The 20,019-nt window shown below is 41.4% G+C and overlaps 1 protein-coding gene across 1 annotated transcript in view; it reads right to left on the reverse strand.

Moving 5' to 3' along the window:
* dock4 (dedicator of cytokinesis 4) overlaps positions 1 to 20,019 on the reverse strand; it is a 370,374-nt gene that overhangs the window by 41,662 nt on the left and 308,693 nt on the right. Inside the window, exons 43-44 of the mRNA XM_059978246.1 lie at positions 19,073 to 19,156; positions 16,350 to 16,469 (exon numbers count right to left, since the gene is read on the reverse strand). Coding sequence (XP_059834229.1) covers positions 16,350 to 16,469; positions 19,073 to 19,156 — 204 coding nt within the window. The remainder of the gene's footprint in view (positions 1 to 16,349; positions 16,470 to 19,072; positions 19,157 to 20,019) is intronic.

Below are 20,019 nucleotides of genomic sequence, written 5' to 3' on the forward strand. Positions count from 1 at the left end.
CAACAGGGGAGTTAGTCCCCACCAGGAGGGCAGCACCACCGGTTTCCACCAGGTCAGGACACACCAACACCAACGTCTCAATAGCTTCCGACACTCCCACATCACCCTCCGAGAACTCCAATCTCACCGATAGGTACCCATCGTACGGGTAGTCACCCTCGCTCACACCCCAAATCTGCAAGGCGTCAAATGGGGTTACGGGCAAATGCTTTAGATATTGATTGTAGAAAGACCGGTCCAATAAGGTCACCTGCAATCCCGTATCAAGAACGGCTTTTGCGTAAATTCCCTCTATCCGTAGACCCACACTGGCACAGGGTCCTACCAGCCCATCCGGAATAGAGGTGTGGGCACCCGGTGGTCTTCCGGCTGATCTCTGGGAACGTGTTCCTCCAGAGGCTCCAGTCTGTTCCCTCACTGAGCCTCTCCTAAGTTTCCCGACACCTCTCCCTTTTTAGTCATAGGGGGGCTTGTCCGCGGGACTCCTTGTCTCTCACAATCCCACCTAAAGTGTCCCTCCTCTCCACAGCTATAGCTTTCCACAGTCCACAGTCCTGCCTGAAATGCCCCTCTTTCCCACAGTTAAAGCACACGCTGCCTGCCGCCCCTCCTCTCCCAGGCCGGCTCCTGCTCCCAATCCACTGCACTGATCGCCCCTGAGAGTAGGTACCTCCCCTGTCCCTCCCCTCCAAAGGGGGTTCCCTACTCCCCGGGGGATTGTCATTCCTCCACCCAGTCACCACTTCCTGTATCGCTGAGGATCGCTCCCGTAGGCCCGCGTCCCTTTTCCGCCCCAACGCTCTCTCTTCCTCTCGCACCTCTCTAATCAGTTGCCCGAAGGATGGAGGGGGACCTTTCCTATAAGCCTGCCGGATAGTCCACGCCACCTTGTCCTCCTCCAGAGAGCCACTGAATATCTGACTCATCCTCACGCTAGCCATCCTTCACTACCCTCCGGCGCCGCAGCCCCGAGAGCATCCCCTCCATCCTAAATATGTTCTCGGAGAGCTTTTCCCCTCTCCGTTGTTCCAGGCATTGGAACTCTGCTAAAAGCAGCCAGGGTTCCCCTGACAACCCAAACGTTCCCTCCAAAACTTCTAGGCATTCCTCCACTGAGGCTCCAGGCTTCTCAGCTTTCAACTCCCGGACGGTTTTGGCTGCTAAACCCCTCAAACTTCCCACCAATCGCTGCCTCTTCACCTCCTCTGAGCCTGCCACTCCTCTAACATCAAAGACGTATGCTCGATCCAGGTCTCATAGTCCACCTCCCCATCCGGAGTAGGCTTGGCTCCGGAGAACACCCCCAGCTTCAGCCGTGGCCTCTCGGCCACCCCTACCAGGGAATTAAGTGCGGCTGCCAGCTCCGAGGCTTCCACCCTACCTGGGGAGCGGGGCTTAGTCATGACTCCCTCCTCCCACCTCCCTTTACTAGTGCCGGGCACCTCTCTGGGGTCCACCTCTAGCTCTAACTCCTCCTCCGATGTCTCCTCAGCCTCATCCTTGTAGGAGTGGAGCCCCCACGCCCCCTCCTCCCCTGGTACACTGACCGTCGCCGGCAGTTCCACCGTCCTGACTTCAGCACTCGTACGAACCAACACCCAGCTAGACTCTACCTCTTTACCACACCGTCTAGCTACCAATTCTACCTGCCCAATACCCTTCACTGAACTTAAACCCCGCACTATCACGTCTCCCGAAACTCGAAAATCCACTCCGCTCACTACGCATGCGTACTGTACTGGTACATCTTCAAACTGGCACCAACAAAAAATCTTATCTCTGTCCATCTCCGCTCTGCTGCCTGCGCGATTCCACAGCCCGTGGCAATCCAATCCGGGACGAGCACCCCACAAATGTAACCCTTACCCAACAGGCTGGTATATGTCTAGGGGAAAAAGGGGATCCAGCCACTCTCCAACCCACCTCCCGTACACGCAGGTGCTGTGAGAATCGAGTTAATGCCTCGCGCCCGCCAACAGTATCAAACCCACAACAAATACCGTTATGAAATACACTAAAGAGTTTACTAAAATTAAAAAAATAGTAGGCAATACAATATATATATACACAAGGAAAAAAAGAAAAGGCGCCAACTTATCAAAGTTCAGTCTGTTTAGTGCACTCGTTGGAGCTCAATCAACGAACCAATCGACCCATCCGGCCGTCGCACCTGGGACCACCCCGGTGGTCTTACGAGCAGTCCAGCACAGGTCCACCTTCCTCGGCGTCTTCCTCGGCCTCCTCCTCCTACCAAAAACCCGCAAAAACCCCTCCCCCAAGTTCCCAGCATCACAAGACACAATAACATTCCCCATTGATTAACAAATTAATACAATTACCATATCAGCCATTCTAAAGTGAAACAACGGCGAGAGAAACACTTATCCGACAAAGAAGCATTCCTACTTGTAACAAACCAAAGAGGCCATTTTGAGTAATATACACAGGACATTGTACAATAGTGAATAGTGAAGCAAAGTATTCATTAAGTACCTCTGCTATCTCCTCCGGTTCCATACACACTTTCCCACTGTCACACTTGATTGGTCCTATTCTCTCATGTCTTATCCTCTTGTTCTTCACATACTTATAGAATGCTTTGGGGTTTTCCTTAATCCAGCTCACCAAGGCCTTCTCATGGCCCCATCTGGCTCTCCTAATTTAATTCTTAAACTCCTTCCTGCTAGCCTTATAATCCTCTTTCCATATCTCTATCATTACGTGGTGTTTTGAAACTTTAGTAAGCTTTTCTTTTCCTCTTGATTAGATTTTTAACAGCCTTTGTACACCATGGTTCCTGTACCCTACCATCCTTACCCTATCTCATTGAAATGTACCTATGCTGAATGTCACTCAAATATCCCCAGAACATTTGCCATATTTCTCCCGTACGTTTCCCTGAGAATACCTGTTCCCAAATTATACTTCCAAATTCCTGCCTGATAGCTTCATATTTCCCCTTACTCCAATTAAAGGAGATAGAATTGTTATCACTATCTCCAAAATTCTCTCTCACTGAGAGACCTGACACCTGACCAGGTTCATTTCCCAATACCAGAGCAAGTACAGCCTCTCCTCTTGTAGGCTAATCTACATATTGTGTCAGGAATCCTTCCTGAACACACCTAACAAACTCCACCCCGTCTAAACTCCTCGCTCTAGGGAGAAGCCAATCAATATTTGTGAACTTAAAATCTCCCACCACAACAACCCTGTTATTATTACACCTTTCCTGAATCTGTCTCCCTATTTGCTCCTCCATGTCCCTGTTACTATTGGGTGGTCTATAAGAAACACCCAGTAGAGTTATTGACCGCTTCCTGTTTCTAACTTCCACATACGGAAACTCAGTGGACAATCCCTCCATGACTGCAGCCGTGATACTATCTCTGATCAGCAGTGCCACGCCCCCATCTCTTTTGCATCCCTCCCTGTCCTTTCTTCAACATCTAAAGCCTGGCACACTAAGTAACCATTCCTGCCCCTGAGCCATCCAAGTCTCTGCAATGGCCACAACATCATAGCTCCATAACTGATCCACTCTCTAAGCTCATCCACTTTGTTCATGATGCTTCTTGCATTAAAAGAGACACATCTCAAACCATCAGTCTGAGCACATCCCTTTTCTATCACCTGCCTATCCTCCCTCTTGCACTGTCTCCAAGCTTTCTCTATACGTGAGCCAACCGCCCCTTCCTCCATCTCTTCAGTTTGGTTCCCACCCCCGAACAATTCTAGTTTAAGCTCTCCCCAATAGCCTTACCAAAGCTCCCTGTCAGGATATCGTTCCCCCTCGGATTCAAGTGCAACCTGTCCTTTTTGTACAGGTCACGCCTGCCCCAAAAGAGATCTCAATGATCCAGAAATCTGAATCCCTGCCCCCTGCTCCAATTCCTCAGCCACGCATTTATCCTCCACCTCACTCTATTGCTATACTCAGTGTCACGTGGCATAGGCAGTAATCCTAAGATTACCACCTTTGAGGGCCTGCTTCTCAACTTCCTAACTCCCTGCAGTCTGTTTTCTGAACCTCTTCCCTTTTCCTACCTTTGTCATTGGTATCAATATGTACCACAACCTCTGGCTGTTCACCTTCCCACTTCAGGATATCGTGAACAAGATCAGAAACATCCCGGACCCTGGGAGGCAAACAACCATCCGAGTTTCTTTCCTGTGTCCAGAGAATCACCTGTCTGACCTTCTAACTATAGAGTCCCCTATAACTGCTGCCTTCCCCCTTTCCCAACTCTTCTGAGCCATAGGGCCAGACTCTGTGCTAGAGGCATGGCCACAGCTGCTTGCACCAGTTAGACCACCCCCCCCCCCCCCCCAGTACTCAAACAGGAATACATTGTTAAGGGGGACAGTCACAGGGGTACTCTCTAGTACCTGACCCTTGCCCTTACCTCTGACTGTTACCCACTTATCTGTCTCCTGAGGCTCCGACATGACTACTTGCCTATAACTCCTCTCTATCACCTCCTCACTTTCCCTGAGGAGATGAAGGTTGTTGATCATCGAGCTGCAGCTCGACGCACCTGGCACAGATGTGGCCTTAAAGGAAGCTGAGAGTCTCCTGGACTTCCCACATCTGTCACCCAGTACAGAACACAGGCCTCATAGACATACTTCCTATTTCTATTCTACACAGGCAACCTACCTTGCCTCAATCCCTTATTGCCGAAGCCCTGTTGAGCCAAAGCCCTCCTACTCTGTCTACCTCTACTCCGTCGCCTGAGGCCCACCCTATAAAGCTGTCTTCTTTTTAAACTGTTTCCGCTGGTCTAACTCGCTGATGTCCACGCACCTGCGCAGTCGTTCCTTGATCAAACCGCCAAAGGAAAAATAATCGCCTTATATACTCTTCTGGCAGTCTAACTCGCTGACATGAGTAATGACCTCTTCAACTTGATCACTGGCACAGGAGAATGAAATTTTGCTATGTAGCACTTAACACTCAGATTACCCATTGCCTTCAACTGAGCTGGTTAGGTCCACAAGCCCAAACGTCTTTGCTAGCCACACACTACCAGGGGTACGTGCCGTGTGCATTGTCTGGAATAAGCCTTGCCTTTGAGATAGTTTGCAAAGCTTTAGGCTGATGGCAAAATCACTCCCCTAGCTTTGTTGTTTGATACAATCAGAAGCCTACCGGGCTATTAAAAGTGAATTAAGTAATTAAGCAGCAAGTTTTTAAAAAGTAAAATCACTTACATAATTAAAGGAATTATTGCAGACTCCAAATTTGTAATTAATAGCAGCTCATTTTATTCTTACGTTTTTTTCAGGTGTGACCTGGTGTTGGACTTGTGGGCAGAATCTGAGGTATCTCAAGATTGTGTTCTCACTCACGAAATCCACATGAAGCAGAAATGCTAGCTAGCTATCATTTCCAGCTCTTTCACTGACTTTCCAAATGAAATTGTAGCTGGCAAAATGAAGACATTATCTATAAGTCCAGTAGGAAGGCTGACGTGCAGGCACTTTGGTATCGCTACCTTGACTCACACAGGCAGCCCAAACCTAACACAAATCTGCAGCTACAATCCCAAAAAGTGACAGATTCAACCAAGGTACATTTTCAAAGTACTCAGTTCCAACTTGTTTTTCTTGTTAACATTCAAGTTGGAGAATTGCTCCTTGGAGACGTCAAGCAAATTGTCGCTCCTCCTCCTTCTAACACAATGTCAATCCATGCATACACTCCCACTCCTTCTTCCAGCAGGTTGGTAGTTCTTTTTCATTATATAGTTTCAATTTATGTCTGAATCAACGGTTTCTGCACATACCTTAGCCCTTTGATTGTCCGGGCTGTCTTTCATTGATTCTATTGTATTTCTTGTATTTACTCAGAATGCCCAAAAGAAAACTAATTCAAGGGTTGGTTATGGTGACATATATGTGATTTGATAACAAATTTACTCTAAACATTGAATAATAGTTTGGAAGAAAGGAAATAAATGCCAAAGGTAGCAATTTGCTTTCAGTTTGGCATCTGATAAGCATGCATGCCACTCCATCCCCACCCATCATAAAGGGAAGGTTTCTAGTGTTTATTTGGAAAAACTGAGCCACTGTGTCTTGTGGGCAATAAATCCAACTGACAAATTCAGGACTGAGGATGGGACTTTTAATGAGGAGCACGTCAGCTGTGATCAAATGAGATTGGATGCATTGGGATAGGCGGACATTTTCTGTTTTGTGGAACCTTGTGTGCTTAGCATACACCATGACCTCAAAATTGGAATCCACTCCAAGTGCAGGTATAACCCACGTGCACGGCTTATTAATAAAGATGGATTTAGAATCATGAAAACTGTTAACTGCATGATGGATGACCTCGAGCCAGTTTACCAATTTTACTGCAGTGATTGTGCATTGGAAATGAATTTGTTGTCCTGGGTACAGGACGAAGGTTACAACCTAACCTAGAGATTCACAAAGACTCGAGGCAAACTGGAACCAATGGCTACAGTCCGTACTGTTTTGCCGAGACATTAGTCTAGCCACCAAGTTTAGGCAAGTATAAAATATGAACTAACCATTTTGAAAATGATGAATGTTAATCAACCAACATGCAGGATTATGTGCCAAGTCACAGCGAGATTTTAGTGTTGCGGTTACTGTAATGCTTTACAGCGCCAGTAGCTCAGGTTCAATTGCTGCTGCTGCTGACTGCAAGGAGTTTCTAACTGTGTTGGTTCCCTCCTCGTATTCAAAGACGTACGGGTTAGTGTGTGAATTGGTCACTTTGGTGTATGTAGCGGCACAGGCTCGTTGGACCAGAAGGGCCTGTTACTGTGCTGTATCTCTATATAAAATGAAATAAATAAATCCCACTGGAACTGAGACACCTCTATGCTAAAATGGGGCCCCTCACGTGTTTTTAAAAAATCAGCACTATATAATTCAATTCTGAGTCTATGTATAATGGAAAAACAAAGACATCAGAGTACACAAGTCATCTCATTAAATGATCAACACATATTAGATCACACACTGAAAACCGCTAGAAGCATTTCTACTTTATTTAGAAGTAATCCATGAGGAGAAGCGAAGAGGATGAAGAACAGGGGCCCCTGTGACAACCAGCATTGCTTGCCAACAGGTCTCAGAGATTAACTTCTTGAACATTTGCATTGAACAATTCCCAGTTCCAGTCCCCTCAGCACATTTGCCCTTTGCACATATCAGTGCCTTCCTTCAATTCAGCCTTTTGGACCAAGCTTGCATTTCACCACAGCGTTAGCTTCAATACCAAATCCAGAAAACTACTATTTATACAAAATGCTTAAAAACAATTCTGAAGCAATTCCTTTATATTTGTCTTGTATATATAGTTATCTATTCTTGCATTCCTGTGATAGGTCTCTTGCTTGTGAGAAGGAACGTTGCTGAGCTTCCATTGTTGCCATGATGGTGAACTTCGAAGTTCAAAGTAGATTTATTATCAAAGTACATGTATGTCACCAAAACAACCCTGAGATTCATTTCCTTACAGGCATAATCAGTAAATCCTAGAAACATAATAGAATCAATAAAAGACTGCACCCAACAGGACAAACAACCAATGTGCAAAAGACAACAAACTATGCAAAAAAAAAAGAAAAATAAATAATAATAAATAAGTAGTAAATATTGAAAGCATGAGACGAAGTGTCCATTGGTAATGTTAACCGTTCAGCGATGGGGCAAGTGAAGTTGAGTAAAGTTATTCCACTGGCTTAAGAGCCTAATAGTTGAGGGGTAATAACTGTACCTGAACCGAGATTCCTGTGCCTCCTTAATGATGACAGCAGTTGGATGAGAACATGACTTGGGTAGTTGGGATCTTTGATGATGGATGCTGCCTTCCCATGATAGTGCTCTGTGTAAATGTGCTCAGTGCTGGGGAGGGCTTTACCCATGGACTGTATCCACTACCTTTTCACAGATTTTCCAATCAAGGGCATTGTTTCCATACAAGGTCATAATGCAACCAATCAATATACTCTCCACCACATATCTATAGATGTTTGTACAAGTTTTAGATGTAAGTGTAAGGATGTCATTTTCTTCAAGCAAGATGTCATAGAATAGATCAGGACCTGTTTTGTTAAAGGTACATCACTCCTCTCTATATTATATTCAGTGCAGGAATCACAAATTGCTTTATAGCAACAAAAGAGACTGTCGATGCTGGAGTCTGGATTCAAGAGAACAAACTGCTGGAGGAATTCAGTGAGTCAAGCAGCATCTGAGGAGGGAAGGGGTTATCAGAGTCAAGTTTGGGGTGGAGACCCTGCATCAAAACAAACTGCAGCATGTGGCCTTAAGTCTAAAACAAACATAGAGGCAGAGATCAGAAACTTAAGACGGTCAACTTGAAGTAATAAAATAACAATCTAAAATTCCAAGACACATGAATGACATGATGCTGATTTTGATTCTAAGAAACACGTCAATTCTGTCATAAATGCATGTTACGTGTATGAGAAAGTGAGGGAGAGAATGCCAGTGACTCACTGCACAGTTCCAGCCCAAAAGGAAATAGGAGGCTGATCACTTTGTGGAGATGGTCTGAAAATTCAAGTAAGCACATAAAATGACATTCAGCAGTTCTCTGAAAGTGATGAAGAAAAGGTCAGATACATGTTTTCTTGGACAGATAAAAAAAGGATTAGATTTTTCTGTCAGCCGGGAAATAAGTGAGCCATAGTGTAAATATCCTCACCAGATCTTTCAAAAATTCAGCACACATCAAGCTAAAGGTGAATTATAATCTATCAATGTGAGCTAGAAACCCTGAAGCAGGAACGAGATAATGCGCTGACCACTTCACTACAATGGCATCACAGTATGGATCAGGTTAGCGCATCACTTTACAGTACCAGCTGCAAGATCAGGGTTTTGATTCTCACTGTTGTCTGTAAGAAGTTTGTACATTCTCCCCACGACCCTGTGGGTTTCCTCTGGGTCCTCCTGTTTCTTCCCACATTCCAAAGACGTACAGTTAGGATCAGTAAGTTGTGAGTTTGGAACGTTGGTGCCGGAAGCAGCATAATCCTTGTAGATTTAATTTGATGCAAATGATGAATTGCACTGATGTTGGCAAATAAAGCTCATCTTTATTTTTATTAAGTTTGGAGAAGTAGCCAGTACATGCAAACCAAAGAAGTGGATGAAAGGCAAGTGGAACAACTCATTTAGGTCCCAGCATATCCTGACCAAATGAAAACCCTGCATTAAGAAGCAAGAGCTCATCAGAGTACAAACAACTGATACAACCGGAGCACAGGAAGCTGCAAATGAACAGATGAAGACCGAGGCAAACGCAAGATCAATCTGCGGCTTGGAAGCAAGGTCGATACTGTTTGTCAATGGAAGGCAGGAGCTATGGACAACCAAGCAAGTTCACAACCAATAATAAAAAAATCTTTTTTGGAAAGCAAACCTCACAAAGTGCTGGAGGAACTCAGCAGATCAGGCAGCATCAATAGAAATGAATAGATAGTTGACGTCTCTTCAGGGTCTCAGCCTGAAACATCAGCTCTCTATTAACGTCCATAGATGCTGCCTGACCTGCTAAGTTCCTCCAGCGTTTTGTGAATGTTAATTAGGATATCCAGCATCTGCAGACTTTCTTGTTTTTATAAACCTTTGTGGAAACTTCAACTTTTTTTCCATAGATGATGTATAACTGAAAAATATATACAGAGGAATGTCAAAGGAAAAGTAAAATGACCAAATGGAAAATAAATAAAATCAGACCATCCAAACCATGAAGAGTTTGAGAATACAAGAGTTGCTGGAATCATACATCTGAATGGAGTAAGTTGAAGTACAAACTCATTATGAATTGCAATCCACAGGTGTGTTTGTAAAAGACTGAGAAACAAATCCTCACTGTTGATATCGAGTTAAAAATGAATCCAGAACAAAGTAATATTATTTCACTTGAGTGATTCCAAAAGACCTTCCCTGTCATTGCAGTATGGAGGAAATTAAGTACACAATTGGGAATTATTCAAATCAGAAGAACATATCAGACGAATGAAGCCAATTACATGCTCCATGTCACAGAAGCCGACGGACTTGCTGTTCTGCGTAGAAAAATTGTGAGAACTACAGTAAGCCACTAGATGGAGGAAGCAACACAGGGTTGAGCTGAATATGTTGATAAGGAAAATCCTTTTGACAAGGAAAATCCTTTTGACAAGCAAAACCTGATCAAAATGGACCCAACATGTTTTGACAAAACAACTACAAACTTTGAGGATTTAAAAAATTGCATGATTGATGATCTCCAAGAGAAACCAGTTAGTCACTTGCCATAAAAGTTACAGACAGGTTTTAAAGAAAAGTCAAGAGATGTGGGTAGGAAGTCAAACCCAAGTAACTCTATCTGACAAGGTCTTGAATTACAGGGTACATTTGCATCTATTATCACAGAAGCGGATTGAGACGAGAGATCGAAGTGTGAAGATGCAATAGTAGCAATAACCAATGTGTGAAAGACAACAGACTGTGCAGATACAAAAGAGAAAAAAAGAATTCCTGAATAATAAATAGCATAAATATTGAGAACATGAGACAAAGAGTCTGTAGATAATGGTAACAGTTCAGTGATGGGTCAGTGATGGATGTTAGAAACACTAACAAAGCTGAGCAAGATCTGAGAACAACTCATGCTTCACACATCCGTAGTATGCTTTGTTTAAATTTAAGGTTCTATCTCGATCTGAATCACTTACAGACTTCAGGTAATATTTCATCATATTATGGGCACTCCTTCCTAAGCAGCCCTTAACTTGCTTGTCTTTTTCTTTCTTGGTATTTCAGTAGACTGAACTAGAAAACTCAAAATTTATCTGATGCTATTGATTAAGTTGATACCCCAAAACAGGCCAGCAGTTGAGAGAAAATTGAATTCATTTCTAGCCGACATCAAAACTGATAAAAGCAAATCATCAGCAACAGCAGCAGCAATGCAAGTGTACTTTTGCAAAAGGACAAGCAACAGGATCATATTGCCAACAAACACACAAACTCTTCACTGAAAGAAAAGATAATATCTATGCCAGGCATGCAATAGTAGAATTAATGTTTTAAGAAGGATGAAAAATTATTAAGCAAGCTCCAGTTAACATTTATCAGATTATTCAAGTTAAAAGATGAAAGAAAATAAACAAGGCACATTATATTCCTGCAAAAATGAATATAGATATTATTGTGGGCACATTGCATGCATCATTCACTACTGTACTCTATCATGTGTAGAAATGAAAAATTTTTCCCTCAGCGACTCATGGCCTGTAATCTGAAGATAAACATGACATAAAAGCAGTGATACAAGTCTTGAGCTGAAATATAAGAGAGATCTGGGAAGAACACACCAAGGTTTGTTTTCTTGCAACTCAGCACTCCCACTGACTCTTTATGAGAAGAGAGTTCATAACTGATATAATGACTTGAAAAATTGGGTTACATTGACCCGAAGAGGTAATGAGGAAAGGCAAACCATGGCCAATGGTACCTGCATGAAGTTTCAAAAGAGGCTTCAAAATGTCCGGCATTACTGCAAACCTCCTGAAGCTGGCTTCTAAATTCCTGTTGGATGAAGCAGTGTTCATGAGCCTGCATGAAGCCATAAAAAAGTCCACTCTTCCTTTCTTTCCTGTTTTATCCCTATGAAGATTCTTAAAGTGACTGGATATTTAAACAGAATATCTGCTTCTCATACAACACAACCAGTAGGAGATGAGATCCAGCACCTCTAGCATCCCATTACGTTCTTCACACTCCTGAAAGCCAGAATACAATGCTCAACATAAAAATCCCTCCTCTGGATATTCCCTATGACTAAAAAGATTGAATCAACAAAGTTGGGTAGCAAAGCTGTGACATTTTATACCTCAGTCTGGAGGAGGAGGAGCAGGCATTGAGAACAGCTTGCCTTGACGTAGAGAACAAGTAGCATGTGGTGGAAGTAATGAAAGGTAAAAGAAATTAAAAGCTATCCGTCAATTCTGTCCTCCAATATTACCACTCACTTTGGCCTCCACAGGAAGAGTATTCAGACACACTTTGATTGAGAATAAGATAACTTGCTAGTTCTGTAGAAGGTGCTATTGGGGAATGAAGGTTGCAGCAGTGGTTTGAGACGTAGATGCAAGGATGAGATTGAGGAGGAGGAGGAGTGGTCTGAGTGGTAATGAGTGTCAAGGTGACTGGCAGACTGAATGAGAGGGAAGACTCTTAACTTGATAACTCAAGTGAGGTCACTGAATACAGTATTTTGGTCATGCACTGGAGAAAAAACTGTTACTGACTTCCTCTGCGATCCCTCCATGGAAGCCCTTTCTCAGTTGCCAGCCTCCTTACGCCTGGATCAGAAATTTTTAATGCTACCCAAAGGACTGAAGCATAATATGTCTAATTTGATACAGTAGGCTTGCACATGGGTCATATTGCAGTGAAACGAAAGCCATCTTTCCAGTGAGATATTAAACAGCTCCTCTATAAATTGGACACAAGGAAGACAGCAGCACTGCTGTTTGCAGAAGCTAAATGCACATTAAGTACCACAAATTGTACATCACATTCGGGATTATAATTCAAAAATGCTTCTCTGGAAGCAAGCTGACAAGGTGTCTTTGAGATTTTTGGACAGAATTTTTCTCACTAACTTTGTTTTCCTTGGAGGAATAATATCTCCTCTCCTATTCAAACATCGTCCAGGACTTCCATCATTACATTAAAGAACCTAGGCAGCAAAAGATCTCACAGTGACATGTATTTTCCTTAGCATTCTCACCTTTCTATGCGTTGCCTAACCTTTAGTTGAAAGATGCACAACTCCAAGAAGAGAGCTACCACAATCAATACCTAAGGCTATGAAGTTGTTCATTAATAACAGAAGAAGAAAAAAAAAACAAAGCAGATTTCCTGGTTTATAATCTCCATCCAATTTATAGTATACCTCTTTGTCAATAAATATCCTACATCTTCAGCAATTCTAAGCAGCCACACAACATTTAGTTGGGTCTTGAAGTCTAGTGTTCAAAACTCATACACATTTGTTTGAGAAAGCATCTGTCAGTTAATTTGCAAGAGGAATTTCTTTTTGTCCTAATACAAGAAATGTCTTGAGAAATTTCTGACATTTCTATTATTTGGTTTTTCACCATTAAGGAGCCCTGATGCCGCACATCTAGTTCAGTTTATCTTGCTTTTCCTCCATTTCCATGTCACAGGCATACAGGACAAACCTAAATAAGCCCTGTGGTGAGGGCTCCTTTGACAGATGGATGGGAAAATAAAAATTCCATCCTCACATTGCTCAGAGGCAGAGTATGGTTGAAACCTTGGGACTATAATCTAAGAAGTTAAAAAAAAATATATAGTCATTTCTATCAGAGCTTATATTTCCAACAATGCCTTTGGATAAGCAAAGTCTCTGGGTTCAACCAGTTCCTTGCTTGATGACTCATTCATTCAGGTGGATCTTCTCTTTTTAAACCTCACTTATAAAAGGCACATAATTTGTGTACAGGACCTTCCAAAATATCCAATATTTTTATGTGCTCCATTTTTCCATACCACAACTAAAACACTTTTGTCTCAATACAAAATCATCTCAGACTCTAAATTACAACAGTGAAATGTTAAAATACAATCATCCTCACAGAGTGACATTCAGTGATTGTGCAATTAAATCAGTTTTGTTCAGCTTCCCAATTTAACAATACTTTCACTTCCTTTAAACAAGTTTCTGTCATAAAAATAAATGGTCTGTCTCTGGGAAAATAAACTTTGATGTTTAATAGATTCCTCATCAACTAACAGATTATATTTCTAACAGATGTTTTTCTTTTAATTTGACATTCACAGCAGACCTGACTTTAAGACGTGCAGTAATATAATAAATGCATCAAATAAACCTTCAAAGGCAAAAATCAGCAAGGTAGGTGTTTTAAATCAGGTTTGAATTTTAATTTGCCTTTTATCAATTGCCAAACAATGTTTGATGTCTCTGAACTGTAAGATGAATCTCAGAGTTGTATTCTGTATACACATTTTGATAAAAAATGTACTTTGAAACAGTTTGTTTTCGTAAAACTGAAGTGATTAACTGTGATGCCATTTGATTATTGTCATATCTGTAGATGCAAATTATAACTTCAGCATTGCAAATAAACTGCTTAAACAGTATCAAGTTCAAAGAGCAGACCCAAACGAATGTGGTCAATAAATGAAATAGCATTCCCCAAGAGTGTCATGGGAAATAATCTATCTAGTAGAGAAATGGAGGACATGCAAATGAGGATGCTTTCCCCTTCACATAGTTTATTCCTTTGACTTCATTTTAAAAACAAAAGTACTAGAATTCCCTGATACCATACATAATTGGATCACAACGCTCATCAACAAATCTTGGCAGCCAATCTTCTGGAAGATAATTAAAAATGTAATCCCATACTTCTGTACAACTGAGACTGCAATCACTGCAGACCCAGCAATGAGGATGTTGGTTGATTTACATCTAGTTTCTGGGACGTAATATTTTGTTGGCTCTTATCCCATATTAATGGTTGTCTTTTTCTCCCCCTCTGATGCTTCTGTTTCCAAAAAAACACGAGCAGGTGTGTGCAAACAAAGTTGTAATAACATCATCTGAGCACATCCATGGCTTCTGGATTAGCCACAATTAATGCTAATCAGAGCAAGGTAAAACAGGCATCCAATTTCTGAAAGATAAACTATAGTTGTGGGGGACAGGCTGTTTCAATTATTCACTTAATTTTTGCTTTGCACTTGGCAACTTTTTTTTTGGCACATATTACTTTGAGGCCAGCAATTCCCATTAATATACTTCGTTGATTCCAGGTTGTTTGCAATTGCTTAATATTTGGGATTCTCCACTATTTTCACTTTTATGTAAGAGGATTGATAGGAGAGCAGGACTGATGAAGCAGACAAAATGTATCCATTTGCCACTATGCACAGGATTGAAATGATTAAGTGTAGAAGTGGTAAATTATAAAGGAGGAGAACCCTTCTAAAAGGCTCAGCATTATGCTGGTTCTATCCCATTTATTTTTGGACAATCTTGCAGCAAATACATATTAATTTTGTCCTCAATAAAAGACTACAATTATTCAATTGTATGTTCTTTATCCCAAGCCCCAACCTAGATCATGATATCCATTTATGGTTGGTATTCATATTCTCCCCAACAGTTAAAATATGCTGTCTACCATTACTGTAAATGAGATCCTTTGCAAAGTATGTGCTCCAATGCAGCTTGGAAGAGAATCAAAGCAGAAGGCAGGAGCTTTAAGAAATAAATGTAATAAATAAAGGGGAATATCACACCTGTAGCCTACGAAGTTATAGTATGCAACAATCCAATTGAATAATTCAATTTTCATGAAACTGACATATTCTACTCTTCATTGTCTGCCTATTTTTGGCATAACCAAAGGATCAAAAGGAAAACAAAGTAGGAACAGAAACAAGAGAAAATCTGCAGATGCTGGAGATCCAAACAACACGCACACACACACACACACAAAATGCTGGAGGAACTCAGCAGGCCAGGCAGCATCAATGGAAAAAAAAGTACAGTCGATGTTCTGGGCACGACTGATGAAAGCAGGAATAGAGATCAATTGATGTGGACAGTTTATGAATTTCTGGAAGATAATAAATGCCAAAGGACAAAAGTCATGTAACTTTCAAATGGGGAAATTATTGTCATAAAAGAAGTCTGACTGTCACACCACAGCACGGATTATTGAGTCAAAGCACCAGAGCACAGAAACAGGTCCTTTGGCCCATTATTATTCTGCCTAGTCCCTAGCCGTGGTGCAGTGGCATCAGCACCAGACTTAGAGGTGGGTAGTTCCAGGTTTGAATCTGCCCGGCTCCTTGCACACTTTCCATCCATGCGTCGAGTTAGCAACTTGGCCTTGGAAAAATACAGACAAAATGCTGAAGTAACAGCAAGGTCGCCACCCAATGCTCCACAAGGCGCGGAGAGGAATAACGAGTTCCATTGATCTGCACTGAACCATAGCCCTTCATACCCTTCCGGTCCATGTACTTATTCAAACTTGATCGTACTGGATCAAATACAACTTTAATAAGCAACACTAACAACATTGCTTACCCTCAGAGAAGATCAACATCACATTCATTCCAACTTGCTGGTATTTTATCAAGGCAACTCCTATGTTGCTTAAACATCAATATAACAGAATGAATCAGCATTTTCAACATTTAATTACAATGGCACATGGGTTGTTAGATATTTGAATACTGATGATGGAATTCACTTGATCAGTTTTTTTACTGTGAGTTCATACCTGCAGACCCAATCTGGACTTCATCACATAGAACTGATCCACCAGCTTCTTATGCAATGGCCTCATATCTTGGGGCACAAATTTTTCATGTACGGCCAACCCATACTCCAGAATATGCGCCTTTAATACAGAGAAACACACAAGATGAGAACTTTACTTCAATTTTTAAAGAGTTGTACTTCACTACATTTCTCTAGTTAGCTTATTTACTTTTAATATATTGGCTGAGAATTATGAGACAATCTCAGTGCAGGGCTCATTGCACATATCCAATGAAGCTGGCTTGAGGTAATTGACTACTGACCTCCTTGGTTTAATGCCGGCGTGTTTTGGAAGTCAGGTGCAACACAACTGTGGGTAAGTAGTTACGGGCAGGGCATTAAAATCAACTGGCCAACAGCAAGTGTAGGAGTTGGGGGGGGGTGGGGTGGGAACATACAGTTTCAGCTAAGTCCAGTGACAGCTCTCTGGATAGCAGTTATCTAGTATCTTTGCAGATGTGCAAATTCCATTAAAGTGCTCAGAATTTGTTGTTGTTTTCAGGGATGAGCATGAGAATTTGAAAAGAACTCTGAATGGATTGGGGTGATTAAATGACCATCAACAGATTTGCACCTCTGAACAAAAGTAAAGAGGAAAACTTCAGTAGCATATCAAAATTACCAAACAGCTGTCACATCTTAAATGTATTTGCTAACCTTTTTGTTCAGTGAATAGTACACATATGATACGAGGCAGATTTAAGTGACAGTGGCTGTAATAAATGATAGATTTAGATAGACAACAGTAAGGAAAAGCTACCAGTGCAACGTCCACATGAATTTTCTGCACTGCACTGTCAAGTTATAGCAGCCCTGGAAGATTTTATTTTTCCAAGTTGCTGCATGCAACTTTTACTTGTTTTTCTAGAAAATAAATAAATAGGGTCTATTGCTAATTGTAGCATCTTGTCCAATTCTGGAAAGTGCTGCAAGAGTGAAGGAGGTAGCCATCATTGACTGTGAACTTCATTTCACTCAGTAGGAAAGACAATTAACATTCATTGATGTACACATTGGCAATATTACTTACAGGAGTGAAATTGATAGAAATGAAATAACTGAATATCTTCAGGAGTTACAATTATGTTCAGTCTAGGCTCCCAGAAAAACCCTTGCTTCTTATATCTGGCAGCTTGAGACACTTGGGCTGAAAAAATACATTTGTCCCTTCTTTTGTTGCCATACGTATGGAACATTGGGACCCAAGGGGGAAAGGGGTAAGAGCATATTGAGTGCATGCTCACCCCTTCATTGCACTGATGCCTAAACTTATAGCTGACTGGGTGATACCTGTGCATCAGAATAGAGGAATTTAGTATGTTAGCTGAAAGGCAGGATTCTGTTAAGTAAAACACTGGGTCAGTCTGTGGCCTGACCAGCATTCCTTGGTGTTCAGACAGAGGAATTCACAAGTTCCACTGGATTATAGAGACTTTGCTACATCTTATTCCAGTGCCTAGTTCAATAAATTATGGTTCTTCCAGTTTTATAATTACATTTCTTTGCAGTAATTTTATACAGAGCTTATTAGATCATTTTATAAAATAGTTCAGAAGAGAAGAATAGCCCTTAACTCGGCAATGGAGTTATCGGGGCACTGTCTTTTGACGGTGTATCCGTAGCAAGCTATTCTTGTTTTTACGAGGACGAGTTGCTAGCTCGACATTCAACCCAACTTTGGATTTGAACTCAGGAACCTTCGCTCCGGAGTTCAGCGCTGATATTATTGCGCCACCAAGTGGGACATAGTATAGTTAAGCTTAACATTATCATTGACTGAGAAATAGAAAAGCCAGAATCAATAATGTCAGATTTTCATTTCCAAAGGTCATCAGAGAACTCCATCTTTATGACAATCCAAGTTTATTGCTAACCTAAACAACATCTGTTTTTAAATTCAATGCTATTTAATCAAAAATTTAAATTCGTAGTTATGTAGGAATTTTAATCTATGTCTATGAATCATTGGCAAAGGCCTGCAAAGTACTTAACCACTCCGTTAAGTTACTGGACATGTAATTACATCCAGTGATTTGTGGCAGATCTCTCACAGCATATTGTCACAGGAAGTAGGGATTTAGTTTCTGATCCAAAACTGGCTATGGGATTATTTTAGCCTCCACCAGGAATTAGCTGACTGAAGATTTGATTGATGGGCATGGTAAAGGTGGGAAGAGTTTGTGGCTGGTGGGTCGCAGCATCGCTCCATTTGACAGACAAGATAAGCACTATTGAATCCAATGGTATTTTCTCATTGTTCATCTCACTGGCTTGTGTTTAAGATATTAATTGCCACATGACAAATCTGAAGCACTACTTTAAGACCTGCCAAGATACTATAGTAAGGAACACAGCTTAGAACTGGCAAAAAGACAATTTAGAATGATGTCAATGAATCATCCTCGCCCACAGAGTGCTCACAAGATTTGGAATAATTTTCCTGGCTGTAACTGGTGGCAAAATCTTAATTTACTTTAAGAGTTAAATAATCTAGTGGAGAAAATGAAGAGGTTTTCTTCTTGAAGAATGAACTATATTGGCTAAATGAATCTCCGTCTTCTACCTTCTGATCTGTTTGTTGATCATATGTAGGTCATTTTTATATTCTAGTTTGGTTCTAATTATATTCATTAACTACTGATAATGAATACCTTTTAATTTGGGAACATGCATCTGCATTACCTGCTCAAACATAAGCTCCCTCAGGCGAGAGATTTTCTCCCCATCTTCAGGGTGGTTGAGAATGTAGTCCTTCACAAAGAACGCCTACAACAGAAGAGTCAGATATCTTCAGTTTTACTGCAGCTTTCCCGAGCTTTTCTTATTCCCCTCCCTGAATCTGCAGCTAGGCTGAGAAGACATTTGCACTCTGGCAATAACGAATATAATTGTCAGTTTATCAAGAAATTGGAGAAGTATTTATGAAATAGCTTGAAATACAAGAATTCCAGTTCTAGGGAGAAAATGCAAGAAAATAAATTATGCAAATTAATGCATTCGGTAGTGAAGGATCTTCATGTATATAGCAACGTATAATTATGGACAGGCAGTGAGGTTAGAAGGTCAAATCTGTCTGTAATTTACTGAAATTCTTAATAAAGTGTGGAAACTCTTAATAATATAGGAAATTTATACCTGAGCCCAATCCTGTCCTCTCCTACTTCTCAGCATGAATCCACTTGATGATGATCTTAAGTAGAGAAGATACATCGGCTGTCTTAACTACCACCGCACTGGCCACGCTCAGTTAATTTAAAAAATCAGATCCATAGAAATGACTCTACTGTTTCTATTCCCATAGATGCTGAGTATTTCCAAACAGATTTCGGTTTCTGTCTCACATAGTCAAAAACATGTTTACTTTCCAGCCATGTAGAACTCAACAATTCACTTTTCTTCCACTAAATCCAGGTTTGGGCCCTTCATTTATATTCAGTGTCATCTTTGTCTCTATTATTGCATGCTGCATAGATACACAATAGCGAAAAGGATGGCACGCTCTTAACTTTCTCCAGCATTTTATGAATGATCAGACTATTCCTCCGACCTTGCCTCTCCTCATAGATATTGACACATACAAAACCATCATGTGAACGGGGTCGCTAAGTAACAAACTGTAGTGGAAGCTC

This window comes from Hypanus sabinus, chromosome 8 (assembly GCF_030144855.1).
Source record: "Hypanus sabinus isolate sHypSab1 chromosome 8, sHypSab1.hap1, whole genome shotgun sequence".
Lineage (NCBI taxonomy): Eukaryota > Metazoa > Chordata > Chondrichthyes > Myliobatiformes > Dasyatidae > Hypanus > Hypanus sabinus.